At 38.0% G+C, this 20,701-nt stretch overlaps 1 protein-coding gene across 1 annotated transcript; it reads left to right on the forward strand.

The window, feature by feature from the left end:
- The first annotated feature begins 12,840 nt into the window (after positions 1-12,840).
- On the forward strand, positions 12,841-20,136 carry LOC145909232 (acid-sensing ion channel 2-like). The gene is made up of 13 exons (XM_082996563.1): positions 12,841-13,074; positions 13,233-13,394; positions 14,081-14,280; positions 14,514-14,712; positions 15,155-15,302; positions 15,724-15,851; positions 16,185-16,341; positions 16,725-16,842; positions 17,274-17,366; positions 18,132-18,223; positions 18,489-18,577; positions 18,828-18,909; positions 19,371-20,136. The coding sequence occupies exons 1-13, from the start codon at positions 12,841-12,843 to the stop codon at positions 20,018-20,020; spliced, it is 2,352 nt and encodes a 783-aa protein (XP_082852689.1). The 3' UTR covers positions 20,021-20,136.
- The last annotated feature ends 565 nt before the right edge of the window (positions 20,137-20,701 follow it).

Genomic DNA, 20,701 nt, shown 5'->3' on the forward strand with positions numbered 1-20,701 from the left:
ATGGGACGAGAAGCATGACCGGTGGATCCCGAATGGATGCAGACTCGTTAAACACAGTTCTCCACCTGAATGCGAATGCTACAAATTAACCAACTTCGCAATGCTAATCGTACGTTTTAAATGTGAACTTACGTACTGCCTGAGAAATACAGCCAATAGGTCGTATCTTATAGCTTACTTACACACTGGCTATTTGTAATTGCTTACATAACAATAAAACTAAATGTTGTTTTTGTACCTGACAAAATTCTTAACATTGGTACGATTTTTTGCTACAGCAAGGTATTACTGTTTGTGTTTTGATGCTGTGTTGTAAATTTATTGAGGGTATTTTGTTCCAAGACATATACATACACTATTGGTAATTTTCAAGGACTTAAGGCATGTTAAGTTACAAAGATATTCTACATTTTAATTAAAACTAATTGTTACTACAATATTCTTTGTTAGGATTCAAAAATCCTTCCATCGTCGTTTGCGATAGGAATATTTACATACGTAGGAATGGGAATATCAGCAGTTTGTCTCGTAGCTACAGCTGCCATTTACACTTCAGTAAGGTAATGCCATTTCGTTCGATACCATGTGCAAAACCACTGACATAGCGTGGTATAATAAACGTTGTTTACCTGGAGTATTCATCATTCAGAAAAATAATTTAACAAAATCAACATTATATTGGCTCTTTAAACTGGTTTAAATCTTTTGTAAAAACTTACTCATAAACGACTTAGTTTAAGTGGAAATTCTCCCATCCAAAGCAAAACTTAAGAGAATTTAAAATTTATATTATCACAGAATTGCCAAAGTTATAATAAATCTTTGGTTTCATTTTGTCTGCCAGGACATTAAGGGAACGGAAGCCCACATCTTTCCTTCTCAACATTTGCTTTTGTCTCTTTATGGTAAACGTTATATTTTTGGCCGGTTCAAACCAAGTTCAAAATATGATACCTTGCTACGTCACAACCGCGCTCCTCCACTACTTTCTGTTGGCGTCGTGGGTTTGGATGACGGCAAATGCTTGCAATATGTACAGAGCATTGGTCACGGTAGGCAGCTGAATGCGTATAAGCATGACTATTGGTTTTATTTGTAACGGTTATTTATAACCTTCGTAAAGACGAAGCATTTGCTGCAACTGCGATGTTTTAAAAAGTAAAACCAAGCAATATTTTTCATTATGAGCAATAGGCATTTCCGATCTAATAGGTCTCATCAGTTAATTTAAAATCTTTTCATTGCATTTTGTCGAGCTTTAAATTGTCGTACTCGTGATCTTGGTCAAAATTGTCACCTTTAAACCTTTTTGCGGGTGGTCATTGCAGATTTAACTCGATTTGTTTGTAAGGGAAAATATTTTTTTAGGTTTTGGGATCGTCGGGCGACAACCTGGTATGTTGGTGCGTGGCTGGCTACTTTCTTCCACTGATTGTGGTATCAGTGAACAGTGGTGTGGCGATATTTGGAAACGATCTACACGCATACAGACCAGGCATGTAATTTACAACAACTTCGGCATAATAAAGTATATTGTTAGGAAAAAAAGTTGTGGAGGAGAGTAAAATAGTTAAAAGAACGGTTAAAATGTGTTTCTTAAGCATTTTTCTTATCTAAAAGAGAGAAATTATTTAGCAATAGCATGCTATTAAGGCGTACGGATTTTTTTGGCAATTTTAGTACACTGACAAATAACATTCTTCGATTTAAAAGACAAACTAATTTAATTTGGGCAGTACAAAGATAATGCAATAGAACTCAATACGAAGATAATGCAATCTCTTTTGCATTGTGCCTACAGATAATATCATGTTCGAATCGGCATACAAAGCACGCCATATGTGCTGGCTTCGTCTCTACTCTCTATATTTCGGCTTTCTTCTCCCAGTGGGAATTCTTACCTTAATTAACTTCGTGCTTTTCGTCGTTATTCTGCGCAAGATTACCAATCAAAGTCTGAAGGTACAATAACTCACGTAGTACTCGAAGACCTCGCACAAACTGTCCATTAAACGACGGCAAGTTTTAATTATCCGAACATTAGATAACAATACGGTTTTGTGTAATTGCAATCTTATTCCAAATTCTTGGACAACAGTGCTTTTCAACAAGTGCAATTTACATCAAACTCACTCAAATAACTGATATATAATGAACAGATTCAATCAAACGTCAAGGAGAGAGGAACGAAAGGTAACTTCATGATCGCCATTGCAATGTCCTTTATGTTGGGGTTGAACTGGGTGTTTGGATTCTTGATGCTTCTAGCCGACAATGTTGCTTACCAGGAGATAATGGCCTGGCTCTTCACAATCTTCAACTCGACACAGGTGAGAAAAACGTGTTGCAGAGAATGTGACGGCTTCAAACCAGAAAGTATACTTTGTAGCATTTGCTTATTAACTGTAAAAGAATATGGCCCTCGGTCTAGCTTTGTAGCAGTTACTGTAACATGCCTTTATTGCATCTTTGCAGGGCATTTCTATATTCTTGTTGAATTGCGTGAGACAATCCGCAGTAAGGAAGCTTTGGTGCAGATGTGGAAAAAAGTCCAAACAAGAACAACGAACTACTGTTGGGCAATCCAACACAACAACAACGAACTACTGAAAATACAACCGAATCCACAATAAAGTGTTTCCGAAAATATTTTTTTACAGACATTAAAACCGCTGTAAGTGTGTACAAAGGATTCCGGTTTACAATAGTTGCTGCCTAACCTTAGTAAGTCATTACAAGCTTTCTGCGTATTTATTGTGCCGTGTTTATGGACTTTGAGGCAATCTGTGTCGGAATAAGTATGTTTTGAAATGTAGAAGACATTATTTTTGGAAGAATACCGACCGTCATACGATAGTGCTTTGTCGTACTTCTCGTACACTTGTCCTGAAATCCTTTTTTTTCGTCAGCAACGTTTACGTTTGACGCCCACAACAGTCAAATGTCAACCGTGTCGTACTCCAATAAATCAAACTTTGTCTTGCCTGACAACAAAAATTTAAAACAATACGTCAGCAGAGTTCAGACATGCAAAGAAATACCAAATGCATATTCACGCCCAAAATATTGGGCTTTATAACGGTCTACATCTAAATCACCAAAACTAATCAACTTCCCGTAGAAAATAAACTCAACCCACCGAGGATTTTACGTCCTGGCCAACGGGAAATGATTTAACATAGATTTTGAACTCTGCCGCCCCACCGACGCAAATACGTCGTTACGTCAAACAAAATGTCGCGTAAATCTGAACAAACCATGCAAGGTCGTTAACGTCCCCGTGCTTCGTAAAACACGACCAACGACATTTCGTGCGTCGGACGCAAGGCTTAGGAATTACCGACGATTCGTTGCACTTGATTAAATATGACGGGCATCTCAGAACGCCCAAGACGACCTCAACAAACGTGCGGAAATCCATTTTCATCCTGGCGCATTTTTTTTCGTGCGGAGCTAATACTGTGGCCCGTCGCCTTCGATCGAGTTTTAATAATTGATTCGCTTTAAACCCGCCAGGGCTTATGTCCGAAATCTTGGCGCTACGGTATTTTGAGATTATCAGAGGAAATCGCAATTTTAGCAGCAAGCAGATAAAATACAGCAGGAAATTGATGTCAAGATTTAGACAATTTGGAAACATGATTACAAACGCTTGTTTGTTAAACACCGAAAAAATGACAAAAACCTAACTTAGAATAAAACAAAATCATTCACAAAAGCTTACCAGTTTTGGAATTTAAATGTGTGTTTTATGCTAAGCATCGTAATAGTGCAGACAGGCTTTTCGCTAAATTTTTGCTCTGTTGGTAAGAGATTCCTAAAGGGTTAAAATGAGAAGCATTGCCAGCATAGCAGCAGACAGGTTTTTTGCAAGAATATTTTGCAGATAATTCACAACGCTAACTTCCGTTTAACCGTGATTACGGAATTACAAATGGCATTAGGTAAGATTGCCTTCAGCCAGGAGATCTTTTTTCAAAACACAAGCTACATGGTAACGTAACGCAGCAGATTCCATGTTCGGTGCCTTTAAGATCCTTTTTTGATTTCACTGGGGAGAGAGATGGGAGCGCGAAGTACAACGAGACCAGATTAAAGCACAGTTAAATCGATCCACAATGACAGCGGCCGAGTCTGGGAAGTTGAAACCAACAGAGAGAAATGGATTGAGAAACAGAAAACATTAGAGTCAGCTTGATTGAATTTGTTGCAGCATGAAAGAGGTATAGTTAGCGTATTTACGTTGTTTGTTTGGAGAAAAACTGCCACAAACAAAGATTTTGGTTTCATGTGTAGCGAATTATCAGCTTTTCAGTGTCACCAACAAACAACTGAACAGGACGGTTCGTTTTGCGCGTGGGTTTCAGCTCTTTGTCAATAACAACGAAACCAAAACCACCAACATAAGGTACTTTGATGAATTAAGGTTTGCGGAAGAGGTCATGTTGAGCAATGCTGTGAGTAACGTATGTCTTTCATTGGAGAGCAATATGGTGGTTGTATGTCGTGGGCGCATTTCGTTTAATTGGGTTTAACTTTTAACCCACTGTATACTTGGGACCAAGTTGGGACGCAATAGAAGATATCTAAGTGTTAAAAACAACCCGGCCAGCTTCGATCAGGCAAGAAGCAATATGTGTATTTGAGGAAGGATTTTGTAAATAAATTTCACTAGCAGGCAAAATATAGTTCAAGTTTAAAGCATCAGAAGAAAGTAACTCAAAAACCCAAGGGCTGGAGCTCAAAAACCCAAGGACTTATTTGCCCCATTATAAGGTATAACGCAGTCAAGTCCCAAAGGAAATAGCGGTCTCTTCTCATTAACCACGGAAAAGTCGTTCCGCATCGATCGTTTTTCACTTGTTATGACATAATCAAAACCGCAGGGAATTTTCAGACGAAATGTTCATGAAATTTTTGCAGAAAAGAGTGAAGAGACTTGAAGTAATTTTGTTTTGAATGAAAGTTGTTCAAGGTCTCATGTGGAGGAATGTTTGGCAAAACTTGCAAAATGAATGTTACACGACAGATTGTTAACAACAAAGTTTGAACGTACAAGTTATAAATTGTAATTCATTCCGGAGGATAGACAAGTTATCCAAATTTATTGGTTTATAAATTGCAACGTTGTGTAGAGTTTAAAGTTTTGCTCTTATTTTAGATAACAAAAAGCGCAAAACATTGTTTCACGGGCAGAGCAAATTAGCTGTCCGCATGTCATATATGATGTATCATAATACACCTTTATTTCTGGGTATCGAAATAAAGGTGTGTTTTGGGGTTGTGGGTGTTGAAAAGCAAATATTAAAAAGGAATTATTGCTTTTTGAAGTGATAATAAGGGAATTACGGCAAAGGGTGGCGCAGGTTCGGTCGGAAGAATTGATCGTCTGGTTTTAACCGAATCAAGGAATGGATTTCCAAAGTGAGTTAATTTGATGCAGGAACCCCGAACCTGCTGGCGCACAAAGGTGGAAAAACATCGTGATTTACTTTCTTTTACCAACGCATGTTCACATTTGCATTCATAAGATCGCTTTACACAAGTATTTTTTTTAGTGAACTTCAATATAAGGTTAGAAAAAGAGACAAAACAAAAAAGATGCATCGCTGTAACATTTTTTGGGAAAACAGTCACTGTAATTTTGCCCAGGATGTTACTTAACTCGACTCCTGCCGATTTGTTGCCGGAAAGCACCACGCTAATGAATTCGAGAATATTCGTACGCACAAATTCCTTCAAACAACTTAGATGGGCGCGGGAGTACACGAGATAAAGAGTTCATAAAAAGCTTTTTGCGACATGCAGTCAGCCCATATTCACCCATACCAGATATATCGCGATGCAAAATCGATAAGCCCGTGAGACGAGCCACGAAAAGCACGTAGAAGCTGCATTAATTCTCTCTGAGCAAGAAAGCAAGGGCATAATGTTGATTTAATTTGTCATGCGCAACGAACTCGGTCACGGTTGTACAGTAGCTAAGACAGCCCTGACAAGGAATTAAATCAATGATACACCGACTTTGTATATTGAATTTTCGCATAACAGTGGGACAGATAAAGATGTATGTGCTTAGTGCATTATAGATGGCAGCCTGATTTGAAATTGCAAAAAAAGAATTAAGATTGACTACAGCTTATCACAGATTTTAAAACATGTCCAGACTATAATAATTTACCCAATTTTTGGTTAGTTTTTTTATATATTTCGCATCACGATTTCTGCAGAATTAGTTTGTTCACAGCATATGACGTAATCAGAGCTGGTTTGGTCGCGCTTAGTTTTTCCAATTTTACTTCAACATCTTCGGTCGCTGTAGTTATTTTTATCATTGTCAATGAAACTTTTTCCGGCAGCCTTACTAGATAATATTCAACAATCCAAGAAACAGAAATGAAAAATAACCAAGTGACAAGCCTTTCCGCCGCTCTGAGCAACCAAAATGAAGTCACCTTCCAATTTGGAAAACATGACGTCAACAACGATGACGTCACCAGCACGACGTCGAGTGAAGAAACAGATGACCTCAGCAAGCCGTCAAACATTCACATGTTTTCGGCTTCTTCCACGTTGCACGGACTTAGTCATATTTTCGCGCTACACCATTCCTCTTTGAGAAGATTCGCGTGGACAGTCGCCTTCCTCACCAGCTTAACCCTATTTTTACTCCAGGTGAGAATCGCCATTATTCACAACAACATTAGGCGTTTCCAACGATAGAAAAAGTTTATTTTTACTCTACTTGTACCGGTTGTTAATTGGGTCACCGATGAAACACTCCTTTTTACTATCATCACAACATCACGCTTAGTATTGTTGGGTGACTCTCTACTGCTACAACGACCACCAAAAACCAACCCAATCAAACGTCGTCTTTAAACTCTTTGCTTGTTCATATGTTCAGAGTTCAAACCGCATCATCTACTACCGCGGCTACCCGCACGTGACCAAGATAGACGAAGTGACCGCAGGTGACCTTAACTTTCCCGCGGTGACCATTTGTAACCTCAACGAACTTAGGTTCGGACAGTTGACTAAGAACGACTTCTTTTATGCAGGTACGTACGTTTGTATTGCTACCGATCATAATAAATCCACCAAGGCAAGAAAACTTGACAAGACTTTCGTATTTTGTAAAAAATTTAGAACAAAATTTCGGTTTACGGTGTATATTAAATAGGCAGTGCCTGTTAAGATTCTCTTGTCACATCTCTCTGGAATTTTGCGTCTAATCTGCTATGATTATTAACACAAATTCATTCAAGTATAAAACTTATTATTGAAGGAAAACTTCTTGGCTTTCTAAACGAGAATAACACATTAATTCGCCCCGAATATTTCGACAATCTTGACCTGCTTGATTCACGAATGCGCCCGAAGATGAAAGATTTGAAGCAGAGAATTGAACGACTGGCGGACTTGTCCGGACACAGGTGGATATAGATTTTTGTCAATACTGTAAAGGTCTATGCTACATCGTGTACCACAGTGGCTCTTAAACTGTGTCTCGTTATGCGTTTCCAAGGGCGTCGCGTAACAATTTATACTAAAAAATTTAAGTTTTTTGGAAAGAAATGGAGGCGAATAACAAGTTAAGTCAGACTTTTGCGACTGTAAATTGTAAACATTGGAACAAATCGTCCTGATAGATTAATTAAGTGTGTAACAAGTGGGATGAATCTTTCCAAAGTTAAGAAGCACTTTGCGCATCGTATTCTGAAAACATCAGATTCGACTTATTTGATTAGTTATAGTGTAACCGAAAACAACCCGAACAAAATCAAAACAATGTTTAGCAAACGATTGCGTGTAAGGTCGTTTTATCAGGGGTTTGCATAACATAGTATGCTGACATTCGTAATTAAAGTATACAATTCTTGTGCGTTTGTGCTAGGTGCACAAAATGGCCTAAGAAAGCTATGGTATTTTCATACAGTTCGGTTCATAGTTTAGTTACAAACACACACGCAATCTAATTTACCCATATACAAACAATAGTAGCAGTAAATCAAAAGGAATCATATACAAAGTCTTTGTTGCCCTTAAACCATTTCTTGAATTAAAGTCATTTTAAGCCCCGGTGCAAGCTCTTTACAGAGAGAACTCTTTGATATTGATAAAGTATTAGAATCACCAAACAGTCTTATGTGAAGCAACGACTTGGTATCTGATTCTGAAAGTAGACGAGATGTATAAATCACATTGAAAAAGGACAGCTCTTTTTCTTGTTTAACTAGTCGAATCTCTTCACAGCTAGCAGTTTAAACAACGTAGCAACGAAAAGCGCTAAGATAATTGTTTCCGTATTTCTACAGCCCAACTGACTTTAACATGTTTGACTTGTACGACCGGGCTGGACACAACATCAAAGATTATCTACTGAGCTGTAAGTACAGAGGAGGGACCTGTAATCACACTTCATTCGACGAGGTACGTTTGTAACATTCAGACTGAGACGGCCGAGAAGTTTAACACATTTCACAATCTTAATTACTATTCAATTCCTTTCACTGATTTGAAAATTAAGGACACAAGATTTTCATAACAAAACAATTACGATTTTGTATTTAAAATGTTTGGCTGTTTGCTGATATTGGTTTCCGTACAAAAAGACACAGTACTACTACTCCAGCCCATACAACTCAACAAAACATGTATCAATATGTGAAATCATGCCTTACCTATTTATGAAAAAGTCTATGACACAGCATGTTATGGGCGCACCAAGAAATACATTGTTTAAAGTAGATTTCACAAAATAATATTAAAATATCACAAAATCACAATCTGGGCATGAAAAGTAGCAAAATTCTACTTTAAATAAAGATTTATACAAGACTCAAAAACTATAAGAAGGTAATTAAAAATGTACTGATCTTCTGGCATAAACGTACTGTAGACATACCTGATGAAATCTCGCCGCATGGCAGACGAAACGTCGTAAGAATACAGTACGTTTATGCCAGAAGATCAGTACATTTTTAATTGCAATATGGCTGGCAGCAACAGGAATTTCATATAAGAAGGTACTTAGCCATTATGTTAGCAGGAAAAACCTCTAGTTTTGGTCACAGTACAAACATTACACTAAATTGAAGCAGTTTTTCGGGAGCACCTACTGCGTTTTTTTATACTGCTACTGTCAGGTTTTTTTAACGTTGAAATTATGCACTGGGTTTGTATTGGCATTTTCGACAAGTTGCAGTCGAAAAATTCCATTTTAAAATGCCAAGCAAAGGTCACCGAACATTTCAAAGACCCCCAAAACAAGATTGCGAGGGATTGGTTGATACAGCGTGCGGAAATTATTTCGAGAAGAAGAGTTTTTTTTATCATTAACCCTTAGCGCTAGAAGTTATCGATTACTAGAAGTCGCGCCTCAATACATGAAGCATCTATACTGGGGCAAGGCTTGTCAAGAGCTAACGTGGATCAATAGTGAATATATTAACCAGGATAAATGTTCTGAGGTGCTTCAAACCTGATGGATACAGCTTGGGGCTCAAGGCAACAGCACGCAGGTAAATTTGAACGCAAAGTGAGAAGCAACCTTTGTTTCAATCTTCCAAATCTTTGACAAGCAAAATTTTCTCTTTTGTCTGCCATAAGTTAGCAACACAAAGATACTTAATTACTGAAAAAAAAAATGATGCTTTTATAAATTTTAATGAGAAAAGCGAATTTCGGCAGGCATCTGTCGGGTGACTGCAAATTAATGGTGTTTCTTTGTCTTATTGTCGGGCAAAACGCTGTCTGACAGACCTCTTGTCTGAGTCGTCTATGAGCATAATTGGACAATACCACACCACAAAAGAAAGCTATTATCACACTTATTGCACATGTTACAACACCTTTGTTTCTGAAAAAATGGCAAAATCGTCGCATCCACACGACAATAAATGCGTCAAAAAGATAATTAAAAACGCGTCAAACACCGAGGAAGCGGCACCAAAACCATAAAGAAACGAACTAAAATCCTCAAACTATAGGTCATGTGCCCTGCCAAGTTTACGATATGTTAATAGTGTCCATTATGCTCTTACACATGTTACTTGAATCCATATTCCATGTACACAATCTACATGATCTATTAGAAATATTAAACTTTTGTTGGATCGCCATTACAAGAGTCAACACGTTTTGATTTAATTCCCCCAGCTCTGTGTAGCAGTGGCAGCTCGGCAGCAAATCAAAACAAAGCCATTTACAGCGCACCACGGTAGACAACCAAAGCCAGTATTAATAATTAAACATCTCATGGCGCTGCAATACTTATCACAACAAATTTGCCCCACCCACAACACAGGATTACGTTGAATGAAGGTCGGTTTAATTAACTTTTCTCCGGCCGCGCTACAAAACGTGTCAGCATAAAAAATGCATTAGGACCGACGGAAAACAACAAACGAATCCAAATTGAAACATCAGCAAAAAACACAAGGCCAATGTTAAGCGCACTCCCTTCTCCTTGCTGCAACGTTACAACTGAGCTTGATATGATCAAAAAACTTTGTTTTGTTGTGTTATACATGAGCTTATCTTGTAATATCGTGATTGTATATTGTGTCAATGGAAGTTCCCTGTGCAGGTTATATCCACAGCATATGTAGTGCGTATTTGCGAGTTAATACTTTAATACTTCGCCATGCGTCCTGGATTGTTTTGCGTTGGGAAGAAAGGTTAAAAGTGTCTAAATCAGGGAATTGTATCAATTTCCCCAATATAATTCATATGTTCATATACTGAGGCAGTTGCGGCGTAGTGGTGACTGAAAAGAGGTCAACATATTTTTGTGAGCGCATTCAGGTTTGAAAGCGAAGTCATTAAATATTTGACATAATTTGCAAACTGGCATGAGGGGATCAAAAGGTTGCCTATCCCTGATCCATACGCTAAGCTTTGCATGTAAATATTATCTGCATTTTCAAGAAAACCCCATTCCATTTTTGAGCAACGTTGGGTATTGATTTGTTGGACAAAATCTTGCATGCAAATAAAGCGATTAAGCCTAAAAAACAAGTTTCTGGCAGTGGCTCGTTGGCCACACATAACGTCGTCTTAGCGCCACCGGTTTGTCACAAGTAAATAAATATTTCGTCGCAAGAGCGCGCAATGTCACATTAGCTTGTCCGTCATGGTAATTTGAGACAGTTGTTTTCTTATTAGTACTTGTGCGCTGGGACGACCGCTTTGCATTTTAAAATTATGCACCACCACTGTGACAACAAAATGTGGTTGTCAACGCAACGCTTATGTCTGCACATCAAACTTGTTTGGCGATTTATATATAGTGTAAAAATTCAAAAACCACGATGTCACTAAATTGAAAATACAAACATTGTTTGTACACTGGGCTATCATCTGAATTGGAATATAAATAAAAGCTTACCTTAACATAAAGAACCGACAAATGCGGAGCTTTGGCGAAACACTCGGTAGTTCTGGCTAAACATTGTCGGGGTAATGGACACCTCACACAAGACAGCAAAACACAAGGCGGACAGCAAGGTAAATGTGCACTGATGTTAATGGATTTTTAATGGAGCTTTCACACCTAATGCGTGACAAGGCAAATAAGAAAGTCGCCAATATCGACAAACAGAGACCGCGCCAACGAATACAAGCACTCCGACGGCGATAGACAGAAAAGGGATTTCGCAAAATTCCCTGGAGTACGCCAGCCACGCGGGTAAATGTATAAAATATTAATGGTCTCTTAATGATACAGTGGATACGTTGGTTTGAAATGCAAATGCAGCGCACACTAATTGATGATGTGTTTCAACATAGGTTTTTCTCAAAAAAGGGCAACCATGCATAGACTTGTCTATGGCATAATATTGACATTCACTAACCCTTGAACGGTGACTCCACTGCTTCAGTTATAACACATAACTGTATGAGAAAACGTACAAAATATCAGTAATCCGAAAGTCTAAAAAAATCGCCTTGCCATTCGTGCCTTCAATCTTTAATTACAAAAATGCGTCATGTAATACCTTGCATGTACGCTTTTGTGCGTTGACAACGCCCGTTTTGTTGCAAATCAACGCAGCCTGAATTCGTGCTGCTTTGGGGTCGGTCAAAGTAACAATAAGAAGGATCGGCAACTGAAATTAATTCTCATTTTCTCGTCGCGACTCTGCATTCTGATTACCCCTGTCCTATCCTTAATCAAAAAAGTCCCCAAGCGTCTCTAACAATGGACGCAGACCGCGGCGTTGCCAGGCGACGTTGTACAAGAACAATATATTCATTTGCGTCGTGAGTTTCTGCGTTGTATATCGCGCATCTCGCGGGATTTGGGCATTCTTTAATGGCCGTGATGTTCCAGAGGGGATGACGCGATGCGTGCGAGAGAAACCGTCACCTTTTAGGTTTCTAAGCAGGAAAAAGGAACGCAGTGGTCGATCGACTCTCATTACTGCTCGTTCGATTCCGGCCAATACAGCATCATCCCAATTTCACGGCACTCGCAGGTTTTGGTTGTATTGAGTGTACATATCGCAGTATAAGTAGAGTATGTTGACGATAGAGTGTCTCGTGCAGGTTTTGCAGTGCACAGAAATTGAGGTTTTGTAGTTCACCCTGAGGTGATTAGACTCAGCAAATGCTTTGCAGATCAATTAGTTGCTGTTTAAGGAAAGTGTACGTGTTGGATTGAGTAGAGGACGCGTATAGTAGGACAAACAGATTGGTAGATATGTGATATCCTGCTTTATAGTATGTAGAACAGATCCTACCCCCACGCCTAAACCTCGATATTTTCCTTTTACTTTAGTTAAGGCCAGGTTTTTACTTTGGTTAAGGCAGCAAAAAGTTTTGCTAAACCACACGATGTACACAAACAACATGTGGGCAGCAAGTGACAACGTTATTACGTCACACGAGCCTTCCACGGGTGTGACATATGCATCGCTGTCACGGAGCGAAAGAAAGAGACAAGGTGCAATGGGGAACCATGTGCTTGAGCATGGGGCTCGAATTGATGAGACGGTTTCATACCAACCTGCATTTTTTGAACAAACATCGAAGGAAAATGAGACATTTAGATCGACTCCAGAACAGGAGGTGTGTATTCGTTTCAATTACACGAATTTTAGAATGCGTTTTTGCGTTGTTCGCCAATGACAAGTTTTGTATAAAAATATCACGAATAATATTTGCCATCTAAATTATATTTATTTCCACGATAGAACAACTCACAATACAGAGTTTGTTGTTTACAGGGTCCCAAAGACAAAGAATTGAAACCGTCTGATCTTGTATTTTTTGCTTCAAACTCAACCTTCCATGGCATCAGCCACATTATTACACCGAGTCGGTTTACTTTTCGCAAGGCATTGTGGGCAATTGCGTTTTTCTCATCACTCGGTCTTTTTCTTATACAGGTGAGTTAACTTCTGCAAGTAACTTGGCAACTTTGTCGAACATAAATAATGTTGTCATGTTAGCATTTACTCCAACCCACTTTACGAGAACATTGGATTCGCTGTTTTTGTCGTAATGTCTTTTCTATGACAAAAACCTAAATTGGTTCAACAACGTGCGAAAAAAAATTGAAAATTCTTGTAAAACTTCGCACTATATATTTTATACGCTTTCTGCCAATAGAATCGTTCCAATAATCGATATCGGGCAAGTGAATTAGCCAGGAACGGTGGTAATTGTACAAGACAGGAATGACGTTAATCCCGCCAAAAATAACCGCAAAAACAACGAACTCTCCGGCGCCAGACGAAGGGCTGTCAGAATACTTAGGGGAGGTCATATTTTAACCGCATGGTTTCCATGTGTTCATCACGGCGCCTTGCTGTGAAAGTTTACAAAATGCTCAATGTCTGATAAGGATTTGTGATAAATGTCAGTGCACGCAACATAACGTATAACCCGTAAAAAGGCTGCTTGGTTTGGCGCAAGAAAAATGCTTTTTCAATGAATTGTAAGACAAAATACGCAATATAATTATTTTAGATGGCCACCGTTTCGGCAATTAAAACATTACGTATTTCTTTTAATATTTGCACTGTACTGATTTGTTTTCAACCCCAAACAAAGCGTAATATTATATTTACAGGCATATGATCGATACGCTTACTACTGCTCCCATCCTCATGTAACTAAATTAGACGAGGAGGAAGCAACAGAGATGAACTTTCCCGCCATAACAATTTGCAACATGAACTCATTCCGTTTAGGCGCCATAACAACTGATGACTATTACTACGCCGGTACAATTTTGGGAATTTTTGACAGAGATTTCAATCTACAAGTCGAGTAAGTTTAAGTTTTTATTTAGGTTGTTGACTTAAATCTCAAGCACATTTAAAGCTACATATTTATGCATGTATTATTTTGGGTAGTTGCAAACAAAAAATGACATGGAAACATAACTCACGGTTTTATAAATCTTCAAAACAAACAGTACATTGGCTTTACTGTATATTTTAAACATGATTTGATCTGTTGCTTTTCTACTCTATGCAAGTTTAAGCTTTTAATGTTCGTAGATTCCAAGACAACCGCACGTGGCCACAAGTAGAGGAGAAGATTCGGCCAATCACAACGCAAAGGTCAGATTACAAACCCAAGGACACGACCTTTGACATGTTTAAGTTTTACAATCGGACTGGTCACACACTTGAAGAAATGGTGAAGAGATGTCGATACAGGGGTGAACCGTGCGAAGGCCCAAAAACCTGGATTCCGGTAACTGTGTAACTGCTACGATAACTGAAAAATGGATGTTTTTAACAGTGAATAAACGACTTAGAAACTACATTGTGTTTAAAAATGACAAATAAAACCAAAATCAGAGCCCTTGGTTAGAGTTTGTGATGATGAATGAGTGGGGACTGTGCAGAAAACACGTACTTTCACAACAACTACATCAGAAACAAAAAATTATCTGCCCTCAAGAAACAGACAAAAAAACTGTTGCATTGGACAACGAATTCCTTTACACTCATGAAAACAAACCAAACCAATCAAACACAAAAAAACACTGAATAGGACCACAAGTAAAATGACAAGCTTTGCAAAAATTCAACCTTTCTCGGTCAAACCAGAATGCAATATTTATTCTATGCACGTGTGTCGTACCCGCCTCGCAGGATAAACTACAGTTAAATTGAATTTCTCTTTCGCCCAGGTATTTACAAGGTATGGAAAATGCTACACCTTCAACTCCGGCAAAAAAACTCCGCCGCTTAAAACACTTAAAGGTGGGGTTGACAACGGACTTGAAATCCTGCTCGACACCCAACAAGACGAATACATGCCAGTATGGAAGGAAACGGGTTAGTTACGCAAATTTGTTACTCCGTATTTACAAAGCAAGTATAAATATCCGACATAATTTAACAGCGGCAAATGTCAGTATGTGGTTACTCACTAAAAACGAAATCAATCTACTAAATTACTGGACCGGGGTTTCTCAAATGTTTTCGGCACATTTGGATGCTCTTAAATTGTCTTCAACAACGACACCTCAAACTTACAAACACCCCTAAGTCAGTTCAATTGTTGGAATATAAAGAAGCAACAACAGATATTAACGCGAAATCGATTTTTTATAATAAACAGTCAACTCCAATCCGAAATATCTTGTTTCGTACAATTTAACTCCTATTTCGACATAATGGTGTCGCTGGTGATAATTAAGAAAATGCCTTCATCGTGAGCTGGATTCTGACAAAATTGTCTTACCTTGATCAACAGATGAAATTTCAGTGGAAGCTGGCTTCAAAGTGCAGATCCATTCACAAATTGAACCCCCCTTCATCCACGAACTGGGGTTCGGGGTTTCCCCGGGTTTCCAAACTCTGGTCGCGACCCAAGAACAGAGGGTGAGGTTTTTGTCACGAGAAAATTGTTGTGAAAATGATTATTCGGTTGCCGGGAATACTTGGAAAGTGAGAAATTATTTCACTTTTAACAAAAGACAGCAAAATATGTACGTTGAGACTACGTATATCCACGTATAAATACTGGCCAGGCCACTTAAAGGCGCAAATATGAACGAATGAAGTCATCATGCTGATGATTTTTATTTTAATTTTATGATTTTTTGACCGAAAAGAAAATTGAAAAAAGTGACTGAATTCTTGTGGTAAAAGAATGTCAAAAAAACACGATAATATATACAAGTATACCTTGTAAATATTCTTATTGTTGTGCAGATTACGTTTCTTCCTGAGCCTTGGGGTAAATGTGTGGAGAGTTTTGACAAGTCTTTCCATTCTCTCTATAACAATTACAGCATTTCTGCCTGTCGTATCACCTGCGAAACGAATTTCGTTTATCAAAACTGCAATTGCCAAATGATTCATATGCCAGGTATAATTTGTCCTCTATACTTTCCCGAGTTAAAAGTAAATTCTGGATACAATTATTTGAGAATACACACGCGTCTTACCCTTACTTTTATGTTATCCGCTGTTACATTGCATATTGCCCTGCATAGAACAAAACAGTGGCCCTGTCTGATGCTCACTTAAACATGTTATTGTTTCCATTGCTTATATACGGAATAATAACTATTGAAAGTTAATATACGCAACATATACCATCATTTATGAGTATTTTTCTTCAGAAACATTCGCCTGAAATTTTAACAACCATTGCAAAAAAAATATTTACTGCTGACACTTTTAGAAGCGCAAATTTGTTTGCGATATGTTTATCAAAGAAACCAAACGTGACAAGTATTAACGGTTTAGGTGAAGGTCCATATTGCACCCCTGAGGTTTACATGAAATGCGCTGACAAGGCGTTGGATTATCTCGTCACGCAAGATGAGAAAATATGTGTTTGTGAAACGCCCTGCGAAGTAACCAGGTAAACAATTTTCCGAACAACACCAACATCTTAAATAACATTAGATTTGTCATGTTGGCGTAATAATAACGTTACATACCAACGAAACAGAGTCACAAAGAAAATATCACATATTTCACCTGGCCGTTTGTACTACAAAAAAACTTACAGTAATTAGCATTGGGCAGTTTTTAAATAAATCGCATTATCGTAATAATATGCAGAAACTTAGGAACACTATTTAAGGATCTTCTCATAATTCTGAGAATAGAGACTTTCTGAGAATTGTAACTGATTACGGCAATATAGCACTTGACGTTTCAAAAAAAAAAAACATGTCAATCTTTTTAACAGGATGGGCCAGTCTCTTTATTCTTAGAAAATACACAAAAATGTAAATGTACGTGCCCCCTCTATTTTGTGAATCACAAACAATTCTCTGTTTATGTTAGATACAACCTAGAAATGTCGTCCCTTCAACTTCCAAGTACCCAAGCTCTCAGCTATCTGGCCTACAAATATGACGAATCGGAAGACTACGTGAGGTGAATACAAAACTCTTGTGCACATATTACTAAACAGTGTTACTCAACCCCCCGGTACGCGTTGTTTTTTTACTACATATTTTCCCACTCCTCTGGTGCGCGGTGCATTCTTTTGTTGTATTAAATTCCTGTCAATATCTTCCGTTCATTACATTTTAGTGTCAATTTTAGAAAATCACCCGGCCGCAAAAGTTGTTTATCTTGCTATTACATAACGATAAGTAATGCACAAAATCACAAAAATAAGATGATGTTTTAGGCAAGGGTGATTGGTTTTTCTGAAGCCACTCATTTACCAACCGAAAATATTTAACACACATGAAGCGTTGCGTGAATTAGCAACCGAATTACAAAGCGTTTGCCTCAACGAAATCAGCATATTTGCAAGTACAATAATTGCACGACTAACAATTTATTATTGTTTTAATCACAATCCGTAGAACACAGACTCAAACGTCGATATAATTATTCAATGTATTAAAACATCATCTGAAGTTGAAATAATAGTGTAGATATTTTCCTTGTTTTTGCACCAACATACGGAAAAAAGAACATTACTGAAATGTCCGTTTGCAAACCGCATGTTCAGTCAAAAAGGTCGGACGCCCCTGTTTAAGGGATGCTGCAGCTGGACTTCCCATATTACATCATACATTAAATCTGTCCAGTGCCACATCAGTCCTAATAGACCTTAATGGACCAGGAGTTACGCAGATACCTTAATTCTTCTGAAACTTTTAATGGCACCTGGTGTTGTTGTCATAGGAACAATTACGTAAAGCTCAACATTTTCTTCGAAGAGTTGAACTACGAAACCATCGAACAAAAAGTGGCATACGAAATCCCCGGGTTATTCGGTAAGCGTTACATCAGGTCACTATGACGAAACAATCGATTTTCTCAGAAACCTAACACACGTTGAGTGAAGTTGTGACGCAAACACTTTTTAATTTTTTTTACTTGTATCTAATAGTGTTTGTTTCAGCAAGTAATAAATGCTTTGTCAACTTAAGTAGTGAATTGATGACAAACGTTGTCATATTAATCTCATGTAACACTTTATCCCAATTATTATTATGTCAAATAAAACAGTTTTTCTAAAGAAATTTAATTGATTTTTAGGTGACATTGGCGGTCAAATGGGATTGTTCATTGGAGCAAGTATCCTCACAATACTTGAACTTTTTGATTACGTGTATGAGGTTATTAAGGTAAAAACACAATCTCAAATATCGTATTACTCAGTTAATATACCACAAATTAATCAACATTATCATCAAATTTCATGGCACTGGTAATTAAAACTTTGTGAGCATGGCGACCCATATAATCGGTCATGCAACCCCCAATTTTGGAAACCCTGTTCTAAGCTACAGAAATTCTCTGAGAAAAGAAGGCAAAAATTTACTTTTATGTTAGGGTGTAACTTAAATGTAACTTTTATGACAACTTGATTGACAGGAAAAAATTTGTGGCACCAGAAGTAGGAGAAAAAAGACAGATGTGGAAAGAGGAACCATCATAGAAATGGACAAACCATCAGGTGAAAATTGTTACCTCTATACTGAGGACATAATGTAAATGTAATTTCTAAATTCTGCCTTTGAGTAACACCATTACCAGTATGCCATGTGCTATATATGGTTTATCAAAGCATTAATGTTTAGTGTGTCATGTTTCAAAAACTGGGGAAGGAACCTATGGCCTGCATGCCATGCACAACCCTTCCATTAAAACCATCTGGCATGCAGCCCCTCTATTAATTGTATAGTATCTATATGGCTCAACAGGTGCTGTTATGCTGATGCAAATTAAGGAGAAAATGTAAATAAATGCCCTTAAATTAAGGTTCAATAAAATTATAAACAGTAAAAGGATTGAAATTGTTAGTGGAAAAATAATACACCAACTGACACCTAGCAAAGTTAACCACACAGCTTGGGATAAGTTGTCAACCCCTGTGCTAAAATAACAGTTTGAATAACATGTTCTCCTCCTTCCTAGGTTCCACCAAAGATTACATTGTCGCAAACGACCAGTGTGTGCGGCCAAACACGATAGATGAAAACAGACCGTTCAGCTACACAACATATAACACTTATCCCACAAGGCAGGATGAATATTTGCAGCCAAGCAACTCCCATTCCTATTCTATGGACAACAACAGGCACAGAGACCTTGAATTTAGAAGCCTTCCTCCACCGCCAGTACAATACACAGGGAACTCTACTGCACCACCATTAAGCGATGGAGGTGGAGCTTTTAATCGAACCAGCCGCGAGTATATTCCTCGCACAAACGCTTCATTGAACAGAAAGGATGTGCCCAGAAGAGGGAATGAATTAAGTGCAAGCTACAACGATGTCCGTCACCATGAATTCCAACAAGACAACAACCCTCCACAATACAGCTTCAAACGGCCACATTATCTCACAGAGTTTCCAAACAACAGATCAAGTGAAACGGCCACAACATCATTTACGGGCAACAATTCCAACAACACAATATCCATTCCAAGAAGTCGACCTGAAAGCCAAATTATTTCCCCAACTCCCATTGTGTTATCTGATGTCCACAACCACAACCAGTCATATGACAAGCCAACAAGCAGCAAAGAGTTTACTATGGCTTCAATTGAGACAGACATTCACTGAAGAATGGGAGTAAATGAAAATATTTGGGGCGAGTTACAATCAAATCCTAAAATACTTGTGCAAACTCTTAGAATATAACAAACAGTACTCACATGTACCTATCTGTAAATCTTTGGTGGGGCAGATTGCTCTTCAAAGGAAATTTTGATACTTTGGAGGTACAGAGTGATTGTGAACTGATTTGAGAAATTTGTCTGTGAAAATAAAAGTGTATAGTGGTGCAGTAGTACTAATTGTCTGTTGCTTATGCTGCCAGGCATACTACTTAGTAATTACAAGCTCTTCTGGCAAAAAGAAACACTTGTTTGTTCGACGTTTCGGTCGTTATCCAACAGACCTTCATCAGGATCCTGATCAGGATTTTAATTACTAAGTACTTATTGTCTGTATGACGAAACAATCAAAACTTTAAATGTTGTTAATTTATGGTTGTTGGTTAATTAATGAAACAACTTTTCCAAAAATGGAAGCATTCAGTCATCAGAAAGGAATAAAAAATAGTGGTGGAGATTTTTAGCATGTATTCTTTCTTGGAAAATTACTTACACAAGAAATATGTTGCAGCCTTGCAGGAATTAAAAACTAAAATTATAATGATTGTAAGAATAATTAAGGGTTGAAATGAATTTATATGCAATTTTGTTGAACAACACTAAAGCAACACACACAAAATAGGATCTA

The sequence above is a fragment of the Ascidia mentula genome, chromosome 7, assembly GCF_947561715.1.
Source record: "Ascidia mentula chromosome 7, kaAscMent1.1, whole genome shotgun sequence".
NCBI classification, from domain to species: Eukaryota; Metazoa; Chordata; class Ascidiacea; order Phlebobranchia; family Ascidiidae; genus Ascidia; species Ascidia mentula.

What these genes read in the sequence shown, in the direction of transcription:
- LOC145909232 (XM_082996563.1), top strand. Translation starts at nt 12,841, where the DNA reads ATGTACACAAACAACATGTGGGCAGCAAGTGACAACGTTATTACGTCA. An exon ending in TCGCGACCCAAGAACAGAGG is followed by an intron (nt 15,852 to 16,184) that starts GTGAGGTTTTTG and finishes ATTGTTGTGCAG; the next exon opens with ATTACGTTTCTTCCTGAGCC. An exon ending in CCAAATGATTCATATGCCAG is followed by an intron (nt 16,342 to 16,724) that starts GTATAATTTGTC and finishes TTAACGGTTTAG; the next exon opens with GTGAAGGTCCATATTGCACC.